Below are 22,077 nucleotides of genomic sequence, written 5' to 3'. Positions count from 1 at the left end.
TATAATCAAACTTGTTTTGTGTGATACATTTTGTGGTTTTACACATGATCATCTTTTCTGACTTCAATGTTTATGGAGAATTCTTGAAAGAGAAACATCTTTAGATTCAGAAACTGCATGTTTTATAATCTAAAATCTTCCTTAATTCCATTCAGTAATGGTCATACGTGAACCTTGCAAAAAGTAATTTCATCCTGGAAAAACCCTGGAAATGACCTGGAAATTGATCTTTAGGAAAGCATGGGAACCATGTAATATGAGACCATTTATTCCTTTTAACAGCTGAGTGTTCAATCCATCTCTGATATTCTTTGGCAACAACAAGAGTTTGAAATAAACCATTGTGAATGTCAGATTGGTACCTTTTTTATTTAGAAAAAACAAGACATCATATGAAGTCTTCTGGTTGAAACCTCATTTTGATATGACTTTCTGTTATGAAGAAATAACAATATTTTCAAGATGGATGTCATAGTGGCCTTATTGGATATCCATTCTGACCAACTAGACATCATAAGAAGTCTTTTGGTGAAAGCAAAATATTAACATACGACCAATCAACTAACTAGGAAGTCAGATCAGCACCATTTTCATTTAGGACCAATTAGACGTTAATGAGGTCTTTTAGTGAAAACCCCATGATCTGACCATCCTTTCTGGAGGAGCAGCCATAAAACAATTGTCAAAATGGTCACTGTGGTGGGTATTTTGGATAATGAGATTGGCACCATTTTCCTTTATGACCAACTAGATATTGTAAGAAGTCTTCTGATGAAAAACCCATGTCAATAGGAAGAAGTCTTCTGATGAAAACCCCGTGTCAATGGACATTCTGTTCTGGAGGAATTAGATTTTGAAGACTGCCACTGTTGGGAACCATAATGGATGTCTGAACAGAACCATTTTTGTTTGAGACCAAGTAGACCATTGGATGATTATATGTCTAAAGTTTCATGGTGATCCTCCAAACAGTTTAGGTCAAGTAGTAATCGATGGATGGGTGACAGACGACAAACAAACCATCCAATAAGCTCTTCTGGTTTATGATCATTTGAGCCAAAAACACAACAATATCTTTAAGAAAAGTGGTTATGAAATATCACTGGTTTCATATTTAATTAATAAAGTCTTTGGATTTCAAGAAAAAATATGTACTATTACCTCAAAAGAAATTTATTCACAAATTTTCATCAGTATTTGGTTTATGGTTAGAAGATAGTCAAAGAGTACTGTATGGGCAGATATTGCACCCACCTGCAAGTTATTTTGTCAGCCAACTTAGTGTATACCCTCACTTATTAGCCGAGTCCAACTGCAAACTTCACAGACCCAGATCTGCTGTCGCATAATGCACTGGTTGATCTGGGAATGTGCAGTTTGTTAGGATTAATCAGTAGAACAAACAACACTGACCCTGATCTGCAGGTGTAATATGTTATGGCAGATCAGGATCATTGTTGTTTGCATTTTGCCTTGATTTATAAGTGAGTATATAAGGTAATTCTGTCAAGGTCGTACCAATGACAGGGTTGTTTTTGTTTCCATACTTCCAGGCCATTTCATAGTTTATAGCAGCATCCTTGTAAGACTGTTCCTTTTCCATTACAAATCCCATGTACTCATATGCTTTACAGCAAGACTGTAAAAAAAATAGTGTAGGTCATTACAATTCCATTAAAATTTGGTAGGCTTAGCAGCAACATAAATTCCTGTGGATTCGAGCATCATTAAGAATGATGAGCCATACTGAGATTATTCCCTGTCTAGCAAATGAAGTTTTTTTAAATGACATACTGAAACACTATCATTCTAAGAAGCAGCTCAACATTATAGTTTAAAAAGTGAAATTAGAACCTGAAAAGAAATAAACAACAGAATCTTAAGTGTACAAATAATGTCCTCACGACATGTCTTTAAAGTCATTAATACATTTCTCTGTAAAATGATGCTGACTAGCAAGGAAGAATCTTCTCACCAACAGCAACAGCCAACAGTAAACCACACCCCCAGTTAGATCTGAGGGCAACTCCTTGGTAGGTGGTCGAGGATGTGATAGAGGGGTAGGTAAGCAACACTGAATTTTAAGCTTTTTCCAGCAACTAAATAAAAAGCCTTAACCTGATAATTTCATAACTCTTTACCATAAATGGAATAAATATATGGTAATAGATCTTTGACATTAACAAATATTTAGTGTTGATGTTAATCTCTTATGTAGAAAAAAGAATTAAATTTACTGACCTAAGGGAAGTAAAGGTAAAAAAAAATATTAAAATATTTTTTGTCAATGCATTACTGCAGTAAACCAAACAAAACCCCAACAAATGCAGGTTCTATTATATAGTATACTTTACAGTATTTTTTGGCCAGGTCTGTGTTACCAGTTTGTTGTCTCTAATTTGACACAATTTACTAATGTTAGTACCCTTACCTCCACTATTGGTATGGTCCTCCACATATCCAAAATATGAGCTGACACTACTAACTGTTGCTAAATATCAAATAACCTCACTAGCCATTCAGATCAAAAAGGATTCCTAATACTGGCATCTATTTTTGCTACAATGTTTAATTTCTTGTCTATTATATGGATACTGTGTCTGCAACATAGAGACTGCTGCCAAGGAAGCCTACGTTGTACTTCACACAGTAGAAACAAAAAACCATAAGAAAAAAATACTATTCTGTGTGTGAAGTATGTTACAGACCCTTTGGATTGTCATGACATACAAAAATTAACAGAAAGAAAATGTCTTCCATTGAAAACCAATGAAACTATAACTTTAACAATTACATATCACATTATGGTAGGCAGTTAATTTTTGGGGCATATACCAAACGGCGTTCTAAATGGTGTACAAGGGCATTCATTAACTAGAAAAAACACAGGCACCAATGAAATTCCAGAATGCCCTAAATAAAGATCAAGATGTGCAAACTGAAAAATCCCATTGCTACCTTCGTTGAAAATGCAGAATTCTTGCATCATTTTAAACAGGATTGGTATGATGCATTTTTTATTTATGATACAGCAACACGCTGAAGGTTGTTTTAAGCCAAGGGAAAAAGTGGAGTGCCTTGCCCAAGGACACAGCATGAACAACCACAGCTCCTTCAACAAATAAAATGCAGGTAAGTAGGACTTATGACAGTCAAATACCTTGTAGACAGGTATGACTGCTGACCCAGGCTCAGGTCTGGACAGGATTTGGACCCATTACTCATTGGTCTCAACTAACAACTAAGCCACCATTCACAGGATGGAAATGCAAGTGTAATAGGCAACTCATTAAGTTTCATCGGTGTGCGATGAAAACTATGTTTGATTGTATGGTTAATAATAGTGATGATGTAACAAACACATAGCTGAAAATACAAAAGGCATTAAAGTGTGACCTAGTTCTATATGGTTCAGTGAATCATTTTTGACATGCATCTGCATACAAATTTTCATGGGTGTATGTGAAACAGGATTCAAAACATGAATGATGTAACAAATCAATAGCTTACAATACACAAGTTACATAAATTCCTTGAAATGCATTAACATATCAATTTTCATGAATGCTGGTAAATTTGTGTCCAAATTACTTAATTTATACTGAATGAATAGCATCAAATACATAAATCAATCAAGCAAGAAAATAAGGTCTGACTCAGTTTTGGAATGGCTAAGATTTTTTGAGAAGCCCTCGCTAGTTTTCACAGGTGCATGTGAAACAGGATCATGATACTGAAGGTGTAATTAATGAATGGCTGAAAACAAAGTCACTAAAAAGCATGAAATTATTAAATCAATTTACTTACTTCTGATATGACTGAATTACTGTCCTTGTGAGGCATCCATAAACCAATTTTCATGTGTAGACAAAATATGGTTCAAGAAAATGAGTTCATAATGAATGAATGAACACACAAACGATTGAGTAAAATGTCATATCCCCAAACAACTGTGATGGGGATAAACATTTCTGCACCCTGAGAAGCATAAATCTATTAAAATTTGGTGCAAAATTTAATTATGTTTACATGGATTGTCAGTATTGCTGATTTAGCTACTGTTGTACAATGGGCTTTGACAACATAATTTGGCTACGTCAAAACACGATATAGCACACTATTTTATGACAGCTTCAAATTAAAAAATAACAGCATTATAACTCCACTGGAAGTGTTTTAAAACTTTCACACTATTATCTTTTTGTTGTGTTGTTTTGTTTTACAAGCAGATGTCACCTCTTGGTGGTGGTGATGTAAAATTTAGATCAAAGAAAAAATTAAAATATGTCATATACTGTATCTTTTATCCATGCCCTTACCCAGGCATATGAGATGGGTTTTTTTGGGGGCAAAATAAAGTATGTGATCTGATTATATTCCAGACAGGGATTGATCTAAGTATGGTGGTAAATGAATCAACTGTAACTGAAAATAGATTTCAAACCAAAAATATCCAATGGCCCACCACCATCAAATGCATACAAAAAGACAGATCTTGATGACACAATCTAGGGGAGACATAAGTACATACCTTGTTATGCTGCAGACATCTCTTCAGAAGTTCATTAGCCATATCATATTTAGCAGACTGAAAAACAAAAATGAAAACTAAATATGATTTGCTATAATTATCCACATAAAGGTATAGTTGTAATCATCATGTCAGGACCTCATACACTCTACAAAATGTAACATCTGTTTTCTGCAGTATTAGTCGAAAGCAATTATCTATATAGTTACTTCTTGTGTCTGTGTGATTTTAACATAGCTTTAACAATTTTTCAGTCATATCACTACAATGTCTGCAGAGTGGCAGTTTATAGTGATGTCTAGCACTGGGGCATCATGCTGCAGACATGTAATATGATGACCCACCCAGCCACATTATCCTGACACCAGGCTGACCAGTCCTAACACTAACTTCTTAATGCTGAGCACCAAGCGAGGCAGCTGTTAGTACCATTTTTGTAAGTCTTTGGTATGACTCGGCCGGGTATCAAATGCCACGACCTCATGCATCCGAGGCGGATGCTCTAACCATTAGGCCACCAGAGCGGTCTAGTTACTTCTTGTAGAAAGCTTCAAGAGTGTTACCCAAAAGTAATTATCTACAGATTTAAAATGCTTCCAGAATAAAAATAGAAATATTGGATGAACTTTTGTCAAAGTACTGATTTTCAGTGTATTAGGTAAGATGAGGACAAAATTTAAGAAACTGAAAATAGAATACATGTTTTGCTTGTAAAGGTACTAGTAATACTAACATATCACTGACTTTCAAACTCACGTAACTTGACTTATTAATATGGAAAACGTAAACATCTGATGATAAATTTTTTATATTTCATGAAATGGAAGTTCTTGACAACATTGCTATAATGAACAAATATAAATCACATTAAGCAAACAGTGCATACATTTACAATATACAATTAAAACTGATTATTAAATAATATGATTACTTTTCCATTTGATAATCTTTCTATTGACTTTGATTAGAAGAAATTAGTATTATATACCTGCCATGTGTTTAACAGTCCTCGGTGTAGGTACTAGAAGGCATAATTGACTTTGGAGACAACTAACTGATGGGTCAAAATGACCTGATGCAGAAACAATTATTTTTTTAACAGGCTCACCATGATCATGACCTATTTCCTTTAGACCCCAGAAACATTAGTTTTTTTTTTTTTTATAAAAACTGCAAGCCATCAATAAAATCTAGTCAAGGAACTTGTTCAGGAACAAAAGTTATTCGCAAGACCTATTTTTCTTTGAACCACACAGTACCCACAATTTTGTACCTTTTCATTCTTAAATCAACAAATCTCATCCACACGCTAAGTGCAATGCATCCACAAATTTCATCAGTGTATATACTCTGGAACTAAAGTCATTATGCAAACACCATGTTTCTTTTTCAGGCATAGTGACCCTGATCACTGAACATTTGACCCCAAAATCACTATTTTTCATTTATATCAAACTTGAGTGCCATCCACAAATTTTAGTTGAGGTACAACGTTGAAAAATGAATTTTTTGTGAATTCAGTCAGAACAAACTTGACCTTCAATATCTGACCACAAGCATTTGTGAAGGTACATGGACAAGAACTTTAATGTTTTTTTGCAGAAACCATTTCTCTCCCTTCAGTCATAGTGACCTTGACATTTGACCCTATACATTTTTCTTCCCTACCCAAAGTGCAAGTCATGCACAAAATTTTGTAGCTGCAGATGCTGGAGAATTCAAGCTACTTTGTGAAAACAAAATTGGTAATAGATGGACAGGCAGATGGATAAGTAACATTATAATGAAATATCCTCCGCCCTATGGTGAGTTTTTTGAAGAGACTGATCCATTGTCCAAAAATAATGTCCATAAATTCAAGACCATTTCTTCATTTTACCTGCTTAAGTTGAAACATCTTGATCTCTAAGATTTAACAATCAGTCATTGTGGCAGCTATATTGGATATAAGATCAACACAGTTTCATTGGGGATAAAACAGACACTGTCAGAATATATTTGGTGAAAAGCCCATGTTGATGTAACCATCCATGCAGCAGAAGACTTAGTGACAACATTTTCAATATGTTCATTATTACAGTCATATTTGAGGTCATTGTAGCATTATATTCATTTAGATCCAGCTAGATATAATACTTAGTCTTCTAGTGAAAACCACATTTCCATGACATTCCTTTCAGAAGGAGTAGCACAAATACAATTTTCAAGATGGCTGCCATGGGGACAACAATGGATGTCAGATCAGAACCGTACCATTTAGCATCAACCAGACGTCATAGTAAGTCTTCTAGTGAAAAAACAATATTGAAATGAGTTTCCATCTAGAAGGAGTAATGATAAGACTTTTTTTAAAGATGGCCACTGTGGTGACCATATTAGATACCAGATTGGCATAATTTGTATTTATGACCAACTAAACACCATATGAAGTCTTCCAGTGAAAGACCTATGCTAATATGACTTTCAGTTCATGAAGACTAGCATATGACAAGATTTTCAAAATGGTTGTTGCAGTGATCATCAGATCGGCAACATTTTCATTAAGGACAAACTAGGCATGATAAGAAATCTTTAAGAGAAAACCTCATATTTGATATAAATATGTATTGTGACAAACCAGTAATAACAATATTTTCAAGATGCCTGTCATGATGGCTGTAATGGATGTTTTATCAGCACTATTTTCATTTGGGACAAACCAGACATTGTAAAAAAAATCCTTTGGTCATATGACCATCTATTCAGGAGTAGCAGCATTTAAAAAAAAAAAATCACTGTGGTTGGTCATATTGAATGTTCAAGTGAAACCCTTTTATTCAGGATCAACTATACATCATAAAAAGTCTTCCTGTGAAAATCCCATCTCTATGACTTTTGGTTAAGAAGAATTGACAAGAATCTCAATATGGCCACAATGGTGGCCATACTGGACATCAGACTGGCACGATTTTCTTTTAGGCCTGAGTATACATTATAAAAAAACATTTTAGTGAACACCCATGCTGATAGGACCATTAATTCAATAGCATTAGTGATAAAATATTTAAGATGGCTGCTGTGGTAGCCATACTGGATGCCTGAGCAGCACCATTTGATTTTTAGGACCATCTAGATCTTGCAATGAATGCATGTGTAAAGTTTCATAGTAATCTTCCAAGTAATTTAGGAGAAGTAGCAATAACAAACTTGTGATGAATGGACAATAACAAGGATGACGGATGACAAACATCCATAACCAGCAGAGATAAAAACAAAAGCAAAACAATCTGTAATAAATGTGCAACTGAACATTGAAAAGATTATACATTTTCAATATAAAGAAAATGCCACAAATTTGTTGGCAGTGGTTAGAATGACATACCTGAATGTATATATCTGCCAATAAAAGCCAGCTCTTCTCCAAATCTTCTGCATCCTACAAGAGGCAAATATTTATTGAATATTAGATGCTGATATACAGTGGCATACATTACATACTGCAAAACAATAAAATGATAACAGACAGCAATAGCCGTGTCAGCTGATACACACTGGAGGATCATACTGTTAAAATTTGTAGTGAAAAAGATGAATAAGTGAGGAAATCCTAGACCACTGAAACCTGTGAAATTTAGAGGAGAGTGAGAAAGAAAAGTGATCATGAGGATGAGGGATTAAACAGAAAGACAAAAACACATAAACAGAAAGAAAGACAAACAGTTGTCCTTACCTGAATTGTCCAGTTACTCTTTGCCACTCTTTTCAGCTGATTCCTGGCTCGTGGTGTCTGTTTCAGGACCATATAGGCAGCAGCCATTCCATACAGGGCACCTACATTCTCTCTCTGCAGAGAAAGACAAAATTATGTCATCTAACTGAAGCAGTCTCTTGGTTGAGATCCAAAGCAACACAATGAACATATTTTTCTTTTTCTAAATTTTGAGAAAGAGCTGTAAAAGTTCAAATCACCAAGAGGTTATTTTGTTTTCTTAATACTCTTATTTCCTACTACATCATGTGCCAGTGCATGTAAATTCTTTCCTTTGCTGGTCATAGTGCCTACTGAAGGAGAACTGCAAAAACATCTTTTCATACAAACAAAATCCAGTTCATTAAAACATGTTGTTATCTGTTAATGTTGTTGTTGTTTAGGGTTTAACGCCATTTTTCAGCACTCGATAGGCTATACATGGCGGCCAGTATTAATGGTGGAGGAAGAACCCGGGAAAACACCGGAAAGAACCACCGACCCTCGAGAAGCTACTGGCAAGCTTTCTCACATACCCACATTGGCTGAATCCGAGACTCGAACCTACGCAGACAGAGGTGTTATCTGTTAATGTGAATGCTTCATGGTACCTCTGGTCTGTATATATTCTTATGCACTAAGGCTCTAATATTTGGCTTCTATTAAATATTAAGATGACATGTATAAAATTCAATTAAAGATTCTAACATATCAAAACAAAAATCTGAAGAAATTGTATACAACAAAATTTCAGATTTTCTTGTTGGAATCTGATTCTTACCCCTATGGGATTAACCAAAAAAAAATGTAGTTTAAAATTCCATTCCCTTGCGGTTTCACAAGAGTAAAATGTAGACGAAAATTTTGACAAAAATTTAAGTTCACATTTCATCCTGTTTGTAACTTGGATTTATCAAAATTTCAGATATAGCCAAATAGTTATTTTCAGTAGAATCATGAATAAAATCTATAAATCAACTTCTATTTGTTCCTTTGTGATTTTAGCAAATAAATTTTGATAGACCTAAATGTGTCCTTCGTAATTTGCCATGAAAATATTCAACCTTATTTTTTCCCCAGAATTCATTAGTACTGGCAGTTTCAAATAAAATGATTTTCATGATCTACGTCACATAGAGAGGTAAAATAAATACAAAAAATATTAAAACCTTTCTGCAAAAGGTGATAAATGTATTACTAACTTCATCTGAGGACATATCCATAAATGCTGCCAGAGCCTTCTCCAAATTCTGTTTCTGTTTAGTAGAAATCAGGGCCATGTTCTCCAGCAACTTTGGTCGCATGTCTCCTGGCTTTGGTTTCAGTTCCTATAATAGTTTACAAAAAGAACAATTTAGTTAGAGTTAGTTTCAACATTAGACTAAACATATACATAAAATATTCACCAACTAACTAATAAAATGTTCTCTTCTGTGATCCTAATTTTTGAATTAAAATACATTTCTCTCATAACATTACCTGATCATAATACTTCAGGAAAATTACCACCACCTCACAAATCCAACTCTCCAAGGGTTCGTGGAATGCTACCATAAAGAAATATCCACATGGCACAGGTAAAGATATTGCAGCATCACTGTTATTAAAGTAGAGTAGATGACATATGAATTATCTAGTGTGAACTTACCTATATGAAATGTGCAACATGTAAAGTCATTTAAGTGTCACTTTTAATAACTATGAACTATACAAAAAGAAATAAACTCTCTAAAGAAAAGTTACCTGTATGTATCTGACCAAAGTGTGATTTAAACGAAGATACACATGCAGAGTTGACAAAAACAACACTGCAACCCTACATTTTCTACCACATAAAATTTACCTTCACAAGAAAAGCTATTAATCATATTTCTAAATGTCCCAAGGCAAGTACTACTTGTACCGGTAAGTCCCAAAGTGCACTTATGTGTATATTTATAACAAAGTTGAAATTCTGCAATGGTAAGGAAAACTTAATCTATGAAAGATAGGAGCAAGAAAATGTCCTAATTATAAATGGGGTGTACTTCCCTGAGAAGAGAATCCTGCCCTAAAGTCAAATATATTTCCTTAAAGTTACTGAAGAGGGTCTGCCATGTTGCTCATCAGGAAAGCTCACAACTCAGCACTAGCTGATGTAGTGACTGAGTCATTCACATCATTTGGTGCCTATGCCAGTACCAAGTGGGGATCATTCTGTCTAGCTGCCACCTTTGTGTGCAGGCAACATTTTGCTTTCATAGCTAAAAATTTAGCCTAAGAGGGCTTGATTTGCAAGGTAATGGTACTAGCCCTCAAAGAATTATGATTGGGTAACGTACTTGAAGAAGAAAAGATATTGTCAGATTTCTTATTAACAATACTGTTGGCAGCATTTGAACCATTCTATAAGCATTTATATCTATCATATTATTGATTTTCATTAAAGTAAAATGTATTTTCCTAACTATTAAGAGTCATTAATCCACTGTATTCAAACTGACCCATGCCAAATGTGGTTAGCACAGAGTTTTGAGTGAGTACCTTCTATCAGATGCAAGAGCAGCCACTTGTATCAAGCTGAATCGACTGACCTATGAAAAAGCTCATTACAAGATATGTCAGGCATTCAATAAAGCAATTTCAATGATGTCCACACACCTTGTGTATTACAGGTTTAAACTGGAGAAATCTACATGCAATATGTGTTGTTGTTGATGGATGCTACTAAGATAATTCCCAACCATCTTCCAAGGTATAAGAAATGAAAAATTTGATTGGATCAATTCCTTTCAACTGTATGCAGTTGCATAGTAGATACTGTTTTGGTTAGTTACATATGCCAACGGTCAGCGTGGAACAAAGTGGTTCAATGACTCAAGGCTGGCCAAGATGTATCTGCTATTATATCTAAACACTAAAACGTAGTCAAAGTATCAAATGATTCCCCCAAAAGAATAAAGTTTTAAAAAGTTGCAGTTAAAATAATAGTGTCATACAGTTTGAAAATTAGTGATGAACAGAACAAGATACTGTGTTATTTATACGAAAATCAGGCTCTATGCTTGGTATAATTTGGACTCTTCATACTGGCAAAGCAGACTCAAGCACCAGCCTTTAGGAAAATAGGAAAAGGCCTCCTATGTTACTTAAAGAAGCAAAATTTGATGATAATTTGATTACCATATGTACTTCCTTATAAGCTGAGTCCAACTACAAACAACACAGACTACAATATGGTAGTTGAGTCCAACTTCAAAAACAACACAGACTATAATATGTTGGCATATCAGGGTCTATATTGTTTGTTCTACTGATTACTCCTAACAAACTCAACAGACCCAAATCTGCTGGCACATTATGCAATGGCATATCTGGATCTGTGTAATTTACAGTTGGACTAAACTTGTAAGCAAGTAAATATGGTATAAAGAATCATAAAAAATATCTGTTTAAGACAGGTTTGTTGTTGAATACTGGTGGCCTGTAAGAAGGCTTGATTGCATATAAGCAGATATAGCAAACCTCTGACCTTAAGGAGTTTTTCTGCTGTCCTTACTGCCATCTGCTCACTGTCTGTCTTATCACGATCATTTGCCTGTGCACTGAAATAAAGATTGTAGTTACAATTTGTGCTCTTTGAGTCATTTTTCTCTCTTATCATAATCTATTTGGCTGAAGATGTAAGACAGGTATATAACACCATTAATCACTATTGCAACTGTTAACAAACAACTGTGAAATACCAAATTTTCTGCATGTTTTGGGACAGAACAAAATAATAAAATTGTTTTCTATCCAAAAACATTAAATTCTTTATTTTGGTGTCCCAAACAGGCAGAAGACAAATATCCCCCAACCATACTAATGAAGTCAGCACCAATGATGAATGTAAAAAGACATTACTTACCTATTTGTGTCTATGTAATAAAGTCCATCCACTAGAAAGAACAGTCGTATATGTATTAGAGCCATGATTTTATGTGAATTTTCCAGAAGAACTGACATATCAGTAACGTCTATATCCACTGCCTAACCATCTGCTAATCAGTGATCATCAAGATCTACCATACAAACCCAAGGATTTTTGTATGGTACACCATAATAAAATACTAATTTAGGTACAAATTGATGGTTTACATATGACTGTACACCATAATGAAATGCTAATTTAGGTACAAATTGATGGTTTACATATGACTGTACACCATAATGAAATGCTAATTTAGGTACAAATTGATGGTTTACATATGACTGTACACCATAATGAAATGCTAATTTAGGTACAAATTGATGGTTTACATATGACTGTACACCATAATGAAATGCTAATTTAGGTACAAATTGATGGTTTACATATGACTGTACACCATAATGAAATGCTAATTTAGGTACAAATTGATGGTTTACATATGACTGTACACCATAATGAAATGCTAATTTAGGTACAAATTGATGGTTTACATATGACTGTACACCATAATGAAATGCTAATTTAGGTACAAATTGATGGTTTACATATGACTGTACACCATAATGAAATGCTAATTTAGGTACTATTTGATGGTTTACATATGACTGTACAAAATAATAAAATACTTATTTAGGTACTAATTGGTGATTTACATATGACTGTACACCACAATGAAATGCTCATTTAGGTACTAATTGATGGTTTACATATGACTGTACACTATGATAAAATGCAAATTTAGGTATTAATTGATGGTTTACATATGACTGTACACCATAATAAAATGATAATTTAGGTACTAATTGATGGTTTACATATGACTGTACACCATAATAAAATGCTAATTTAGGTACTAATTGATGGTTTACATATGACTGTACACCATAATGAAATGATAATTTAGGTACTAATTGATGGTTTACATATGACTGTACACCATAATAAAATGATAATTTAGGTACTAATTGATGGTTTACATATGACTGTACACCATAATAAAATGATAATTTAGGTACTAATTGATGGTTTACATATGACTGTACACCATAATAAAATGCTCATTTAGGTACTAATTGATGGTTTACATATGACTGTACACCATAATAAAATGCTAATTTAGCTACTAACTGATGGTTTACATATGACTGTACACCATAATAAAATGATAATTTAGGTACTAATTGATGGTTTACATTTGACTGTGAAACAGAGGTTTGACTCTTTGTTTGGTCAGCTTGCAGAAATAAAAAAAAGTCTGCTTATGTGGGGCCAGTGATAAAAGAAGCGTAATGTAGGTACTGTCACTAACATGGGAACCAAAACTTCACCAGCCTCTACTCACAAGTTTGGTATGAAGAAGCCCTGATCCTTTTGAAATGGGATAAATTTGTAGTCTCCTCATAGATTAACTTTTTTCACCAGATATAAACAAATCAAGATTTCAAAAAATACCTGTCACACTGCCATAAAGGCAACTATCATTTATTAAATAAATGTGACCTATTAGTTTTGGTTCTTTCTTTCTTTCTTTCTTTCTTTCGTTCTTTCTTTCCTTCTTTCTTTCTTTCTTTCTTTCTTAGTTGTTTGTAAACCATAGAACTGGTTGATTAGGATAATGACTGTAATTCCCTTAATCCATGCCACATAATGCTGCCCAAAAGAATACTTTTTTTGTCGTTTTGCTGCACATTTAATTTGAATTTACTAATCTATACTGACTCTTTGATGTACTTATTGATTAAATAAGACAGGGGATAATACCAACACACACACTGACACTTTTACTTTAAAAATACACATCAGCTCATCGATTGTGTCCAAAAATATAAGTTCTAGCAAAAAATTTGAGTTGAATATTGTCAATAATTACAAAGCATTTAAACAATATTTTTTGCAAAACATAGTGGTGTCCAAGAACAAACAGAAAATATAGTAACAGACAAACACAGAGAAGAGTCTATTGATGTATTGTATAGTAATATTCGGTTACCAGTGTCACCAGATTTATTTGATATATATACAGGAATGTTGATGTTTGAGGCTAAGGCTAATACATTCTGACAAGGCAGAAAAATTAATTATCAAACATGATAAAAAACAACTGTTTTAAAAACCCAGTGTTTCACCTGTGTTTGTGCACTGATTTACCCCCCCCCACTCAAACACATACACATCACGCCAACTTATAAAAACTTTCACTTAAAATTTTAGATGCTAAAGTTGCCACAAAAAATCCAGATGACATCCTAAAGCAGCAAGCAGAAAACATTATATCTGTGTCTCAGCAACTTAACAAGGTCATAAAGGACAGGAAGTCAACGCAGTAACTCAACAAGCTCATAATGGACAGGAAGTCAACGCAGCAACTCAACAAGCTCATAAAGGACAGGAAGTCAACACAGCAACTCAACAAGTTCATAATGGACAGGAAGTCAACACAGCAACTCAACAAGCATACAATGGACAGGAAGTCAACACAGCAACTCAACAAGCTCATAATGGACAGGAAATCAACACAGCAACTCAACAAGCTCATAATGGACAGGAAGTCAACACAGCAACTCAACAAGCTCATAATGGACAGGAAGTCAACACAGCAACTCAACAAGCTCATAATGGACAAGAAGTCAACACAGCAACTCAACAAGCTCATAAAGGACAAGAAGTCAACACAGCAACTCAACAAGCTCATAATGGACAGGAAGTCAACACAGCAACTCAACAAGCTCATAAAGGACAGGAAGTCAACACAGCAACTCAACAAGCTCATAATGGACAGGAAGTCAACACAGCAACTCAACAAGCTCATAAAGGACAGGAAGTCAACACAGCAACTCAACAAGCTCATAATGGACAGGAAGTCAACACAGCAACTCAACAAGCTCATAAGGGACAGGAAATCAACACAGCAACTCAACAAGCTCATAATGGACAGGAAGTCAACACAGCAACTCAACAAGCTCATAAGGGACAGGAAGTCAACACAGCAACCGAACAAACTCATAATGGACAGGAAGTCAACACAGCAACTCAACAAGCTCATAAGGGACAGGAAGTCAACACAGCAACTCAACAAACTCATAATGGACAGGAAGTCAACACAGCAACCAAACAAGCTCATAAGGGACAGGAAGTCAACACAGCAACCGAACAAACTCATAATGGACAGGAAGTCAACACAGCAACTCAACAAGCTCATAAGGGACAGGAAGTCAACACAGCAACTCAACAAGCTCATAAGGGACAGGAAGTCAACACAGCAACTCAACAAGCTCATAAGGGACAGGAAGTCAACACAGCAACTCAACAAGCTCATAAGGGACAGGAAGTCAACACAGCAACCGAACAAACTCATAATGGACAGGAAGTCAACACAGCAACTCAACAAGCTCATAAGGGACAGGAAGTCAACACAGCAACTCAACAAACTCATAATGGACAGGAAGTCAACACAGCAACCAAACAAGCTCATAAGGGACAGGAAGTCAACACAGCAACCGAACAAACTCATAATGGACAGGAAGTCAACACAGCAACTCAACAAGCTCATAAGGGACAGGAAGTCAACACAGCAACTCAACAAGCTCATAAGGGACAGGAAGTCAACACAGCAACTCAACAAGCTCATAAGGGACAGGAAGTCAACACAGCAACTCAACAAGCTCATAAGGGACAGGAAGTCAACACAGCAACTCAACAAGCTCATAAGGGACAGGAAGTCAACACAGCAACCGAACAAACTCATAATGGACAGGAAGTCAACACAGCAACTCAACAAGCTCATAAGGGACAGGAAGTCAACACAGCAACTCAACAAACTCATAATGGACAGGAAGTCAACACAGCAACCAAACAAGCTCATAAGGGACAGGAAGTCAACACAGCAACCGAACAAACTCATAATGGACAGGAAGTCAACACAGCAACTCAACAAGCTCATAAGGGACAGGAAGTCAACACAGCAACTCAACAAGCTCATAAGGGACAGGAAGTCAACACAGCAACTCAACAAGCTCATAAGGGACAGGAAGTCAACACAGCAACTCAACAAGCTCATAAGGGACAGGAAGTCAACACAGCAACCGAACAAACTCATAATGGACAGGAAGTCAACACAGCAACTCAACAAGCTCATAAGGGACAGGAAGTCAACACAGCAACTCAACAAACTCATAATGGACAGGAAGTCAACACAGCAACCAAACAAGCTCATAAGGGACAGGAAGTCAACACAGCAACCGAACAAACTCATAATGGACAGGAAGTCAACACAGCAACTCAACAAGCTCATAAGGGACAGGAAGTCAACACAGCAACTCAACAAGCTCATAAGGGACAGGAAGTCAACACAGCAACTCAACAAGCTCATAAGGGACAGGAAGTCAACACAGCAACTCAACAAGCTCATAAGGGACAGGAAGTCAACACAGCAACTCAACAAGCTCATAAGGGAGAGACAGGGCAATAAAACAGCAACTAACTACCATCCTAATGAATGCTACTGGCAATTCTTCTCACATACCCATATTGGCATATCTGAGACTTGAACCCATATGGAAAGAGGTGATATGCGAATGATCTGTTAAGATAAGCACCTTAGACCACTCAACAACCCTGGCCCCCAACAAGTTCATAGTTTGTAATGGACAGGATGACAGAGCAGCAACCCAACAAGCTCATAAGTGGCAATGAAGACAAAACTGCAACTCTGCAAGTTTGTAATGGACTGGATGATAAAACAACAACTCTGCAAGTTTGTAATGGACTGTATGATAAAACAGCAACTCTACAAGTTTGTAATGGACTGGATGACAAAACAACAACTCTGCCAGCACGTATTGTATAGGATGACAAAACGGCAACTCAATAACCTCATAATGGACCAGTTGACAAATAAGAAAAAACACTGACCTAATTTGTAATAAACTGACTATTGCAGTAAACCCTCTCAATTATATTAAATAGCTGTATGTTCTTAATCACTGAATAAAATTTCAATAACAGTTTCTGGTAGTACTTTACTCAGGTTCTTTTAATCTATGCTCCAGAACTTATTTTTCCTTCTATAGAGATTGCCTGTGACCTAATTTTTCTAGAGCATTGCTGCAGTGCAGTAGGCTGTACTATTTGGTATCCTTCATGTCCCTAAAAAGGTATAATTGTATAAGCATGTGTGTTCAAATATAGTTCACTGTGCCCTTTTCAACATATACTTTAAAACTTTCTTTCTGTATGAAGCATAACTCATGAATTGGTTATTCACTGGATTGGCATCTATGTATTCTGAGGTACATACCCATTTCTGATATTCAAAAGTCTTCGGAACCTTTGTGATACTCCAGTTTCTATGACATCCAAGGCCACATTACATAAACAAAGGTGTGATCAAGGGTTTATTCATTAGGCTCTTAGAACCTGTCAACAACACAAAGTGAAGACTTTAAACTTACGCTCCATCTCCCTCCACAGATTCAAACACCTCCCCACCGATTGTCTCGTTGTCTGGGTTAAGGCAGATCTCTATCATACTGTATATGGCTCTGTTACCCCAGTCATTGTCCTTCCTAGCCATGTTGAAAAACTTTAGTGCTGATGTTGGGTTCCCGGTGTACCTGAGAAGGAATTCAAATACTTCCATTAATTTTACAGTCCTAAATATTTGAAGTGCAGGAAAAATGATCAATGAAAATAAAGGACATCATATCAATATGGATGAATTACAGTAAAGTTCTGAAAAGCTCAAACATCAATCACTTGAATACTTGTAATGACTTTCATGAAGCATTCAATTTCAATTAAAACATTGTCTTCTATGTGACTAAAGAAAACTAAAATTTGTCAGAAAACTCAAACCCAATATCTGGGCCTACAGCACTTAAAGAGTTTTTAGGACTTAGTTGTATCAAAGAATTTTAACTCCTTTCATTTTTTTTATCAAAACAAAGAATTTTTCATATCAATCCTGTCAGGGACACATACATGCTTGTCTGTCTGCACTCTGGATTCAATTCAAATGGCATCTACAGTGGTATTTTAAGGTCCATAAACCTTTCTACATAAACCATTTGGTTTAGTCATTGCATGATCTCTGGACCGCTCCAGTGGCTTAGTGAGTAGAGCGTCCACCTCGGATGAGGAAGGTCATGGGTTTGATCCCCGGCGGAGTCATACGAAAGACTTACAAAAATGTTACTAACAGCTGCTTCAGTTGGCGTTCAGCATTAACAGGTCAGTGTTAGGACTGGTCAGCCTGGTGTCAGGATAATGTGACTGGTTGGGACATCATGCTACATGTCAGGCGTATGATGCCCCAGTGCTATCACTATAAACTGCCACATTGCAGACATTGTAGCGATATGACTGAAAAATTATTAAAGCTACGTTAAAAATCCATATCACACACACACAAAATCTTTGGATGAAGCAACATAAAATGCATCAGGGTAATTAGAGTCATTACTGGGCATATTTCTTCAAATAATAGAGAATGGTGATATGGAAGAAACAAAACTGCGGTGACTTGTAATTTTTTTATAGCAAATCCAAGGTAAAATCAGATACATTTTAGAAAATTATAACTCACTATTTTAATTGTATTTTCGTTTGCAATAATGTTTTTGAATTTATACAAGATGGCTGACATTTATAGCATGGTTTTTTCTGGATCCAAGGACCAAAGTGTATAAACCCTATTTCTTTTCAAAAAGAGCATGTTCTTATACAAAATTTCAACCATAACATTTCTAGAAGGTATATTTTATGGAGTAACAGTTTAACTCTGTTATAAATTAAGGCTATTAAACATGGCTGTCTGTAGTCATGAGCTGTATATTAATCAATGTGCTGTATCAATTAATTTGTTTTATACCAATTAACCTATTGTGTTTCAACTAATCTCTTGTGCATTATTTAACCTGCTGTATACCAATTAATTTGTCATGTATCATTTAACCTGTAGCATATCAATCAATCTGTTGTGTATCATTTAACCTGTAGTGTATCAATTAATCTGTTGTATCAATTAATCAGTTGTGTATCATTCAACCTGCTGTGTACCAATTAATATGTTGTTTATCATTTAACCTGTAGCATATCTTTTAATATGTAGTGTATCGATCAATCTGTTTTGTTGTGTATCAATCTGTTGCTCTGATTTCATACAATATACAAAATATTTATAAATAAAAGAAAGAAAAAAAAAGGAATTCAATAGCCAGTTATAAACAGGTAGGAGAAAGCCTATCAACCTATCGAAAGAAAATACAAATCAGATGTTCAAGTTAAATTTGCATCTGTACAAAATAAATGACATTATTATTAGAAAACTTTTATACAACAGTCTAAATTTCCCTTTATGAAAAAAACAACAGAATCTTAACAGCATTTTTTTTTCAACAGAAGGCCAGTGCCAGTATGTTGTGATCACAATTAAAGCATTTCTGTCAAATTTGTGACCTTGACCTCAAGGTCAAATGGTTCAGTAAATATAATGCAGAATGTATTATCACAGCTTCATAATCATTCATTCTCAGAAAGAAATCCATCATAGGATTTATGAAATATAAACAACGAAAAACTTTTATCACAACTCTGATGCATACAAGTTTAAATGATCTTGACCCGAAGCAAGTTTGTTGTATAACAGATTATTTTAGCTTCACGATGACTCATGCCAAGGATGATGAGACTCTAATAAGGGGTTTTAGGAAATATATCCCAATGAAAACTTTTTAGCAAGCCTTAACAAGCTGTTACTAATGCTATTGTCAGAAGAAATGTGACAGTTATATCTGTCTTCCTACAAAAGAAGCCTGGCCAAAAATGAATACTGAATTCTCTCTTTTCAAGAAAATTTAAGGGACGTAAATGTTCTGGACTAGTTTATAGGGATTCCTTGATGAAAAGAAATCAAAATGGCAGTTAGGTCATCAAAGTTTGGTTTATGGATAATATAAACATGAGACACATAGCTCTCCTATCTCCAATTACCCACCAATCATAGAGGCCTTTGCAGTAATTAAATCCAGCATCTAGAGAGGCTCTGGGTGATGCTGCTTCTGCCATTTCCAAAAACTTCGGAACATCATCCAACTTGCCAGCTCTTCTCATCAGATCCACCAAACGTGCCAGAGCCTCAAAGTTATCTGCAATCAGAACAATATTACATCTGGGCAGTGTACAGGCATACTTCATTAAATTATATTTTGCAATTAAAAACATTTAGCATTAGTGCAGATATATTTCTGAATATATTCCATTTCTTACAGTGCAATGTTTTTTGCTAGTATCTGAAATATATACGAATGAAAAATTTAAACCAGAAATGTGTTTATGAAACACAGATGCCCTGCTATAGTGAGAGGGTTGCAGTAATTCAGTTGGTACAATGTTGGACTTGCAATCTGAGGTTCAGTATTCACATGTGCCTTTTTTGTGTCCTCAGTAAAGGCACTAAGCATTCAGCACATCATACAGCCAATACAATGCTTATTAAAACCATCAAACAAATGAGTTATAGAGCCTTTCAAATGACCTATATGTCTGAATTAACCATATCAACACTGATAGGGTAAAAATAAAAATCCCAGTATCAGTGCATTTCCAAGATAATGGTTCTCACCTCAGCCAGTCCAGAGCTTGTTGGACCAAATGGGAAATGTTTCTGCGCATGTTCTTTATTAATATCAAGCAGACCATCAATGGCAGTTTGGAAGTATGGAAATGCATGAAATGCAGGTCACAGTGACCTAGATTTCATTGACAGCTGTGGTGCTCCTCATGTGACTCTACTGGCAAAAGTGCATTAAAAAAAAACTAAATGCAATATCTTAACTCAATATTGATTCAAACTGAGGAGATGGACATACTACAGACAAGACATTTATCAACCCAAAAGCTAGAACAGCTTTGCAATCTAACCAGAAACCCTGAAAATGGAATTCAGTTACATAAATACTCTCTAAACATCTTTCAAATATGGTGAACATTAAGAAATGCCCATACCTTCATTTCAGTCTTTTCTATACCAACCATAACAGGAATAAATAAACTTATCAATGAAACTCTGTAACCATACAGATCTAGGATCCAGTTAAGCGAACGAGGTTGTGATTTCACAGCAGCCAGTATTTTAAGCTGCAGATGTGTACAAATGAACAAATACAGCTCACAAACAATTATCCACATGGAGATGTGGATTTGACAAATGTTCAGTGCCAAATAAGAAATAAATCTCAGTTAAATCTGGGGCTTGTTTTCAACAAATGCCAAGAGCCCATGATAATGCTGCACATTTCAGATCTTTCAGATTCCATTAGATTGTACAATTAAAGTGTTGCTTATGGTAATCCAAGCTGATTCTTCATAAAAAAAAATCTTGCCCATGTTTTTTAATTGCCAGTGTTTCCTTGGTTACTTTGTCATCTGGATACTGTATTTCAAGAACTCACAGTATAAGCTCCTTTATAAGTCATATCCAATTGCAAAATGCAGAGACCCATTTCTACTGCTGCATAATGCACTGGCAGATCTGGGTCTGTGCAGTTGTTTAGGAATAATTAGCAAAATAAACATCACTGACCCTAATCTGCCAGTGCATTTTATATTGGCAGATCATAGTCTATATTGTTCGCAGTTGGACAGATATTATAAGCAAATACATATGGCATCTTAATAACAGGGAAAGGAAAATGTAATGCTTCAAATGGATCATTCAAGTTGAAAGTTATTGACTTTGTGGTGAAATATAGCTGTATGGTGGAACATGAATTTGGTGTTTCAGAAATACTGGCATCTGGTGCAAGAATAGGTCAGCTATCAATGACAGTAACAAGTAGTTTGAAGAAGAAAAAATGGGTAGTATTTCTC

General features: G+C 35.3%; 1 protein-coding gene across 2 annotated transcripts in view; it reads right to left on the bottom strand.

The window, feature by feature from the left end:
- LOC149791549 (tetratricopeptide repeat protein 21B-like) overlaps positions 1 to 22,077 on the bottom strand; it is a 104,195-nt gene that overhangs the window by 7,573 nt on the left and 74,545 nt on the right. For both annotated transcript variants that reach the window (XM_089970086.1, XM_089970087.1), the window contains 8 exons: positions 20,204 to 20,354; positions 17,661 to 17,822; positions 11,770 to 11,842; positions 9,461 to 9,586; positions 8,241 to 8,354; positions 7,893 to 7,946; positions 4,532 to 4,588; positions 1,519 to 1,639 (listed from right to left, as the gene is read on the bottom strand). In XM_089970086.1, the coding sequence (XP_089826212.1) occupies positions 1,519 to 1,639; positions 4,532 to 4,588; positions 7,893 to 7,946; positions 8,241 to 8,354; positions 9,461 to 9,586; positions 11,770 to 11,842; positions 17,661 to 17,822; positions 20,204 to 20,354 (858 nt within the window). The remainder of the gene's footprint in view (positions 1 to 1,518; positions 1,640 to 4,531; positions 4,589 to 7,892; positions 7,947 to 8,240; positions 8,355 to 9,460; positions 9,587 to 11,769; positions 11,843 to 17,660; positions 17,823 to 20,203; positions 20,355 to 22,077) is intronic.

This window comes from Sinohyriopsis cumingii, chromosome 9 (assembly GCF_028554795.1).
Source record: "Sinohyriopsis cumingii isolate HCF-2022 chromosome 9, ASM2855479v2, whole genome shotgun sequence".
NCBI classification, from domain to species: Eukaryota; Metazoa; Mollusca; class Bivalvia; order Unionida; family Unionidae; genus Sinohyriopsis; species Sinohyriopsis cumingii.
Note: the sequence above shows the minus strand (reverse complement) of the source record. Positions and strands in the feature narration are given on the sequence as shown.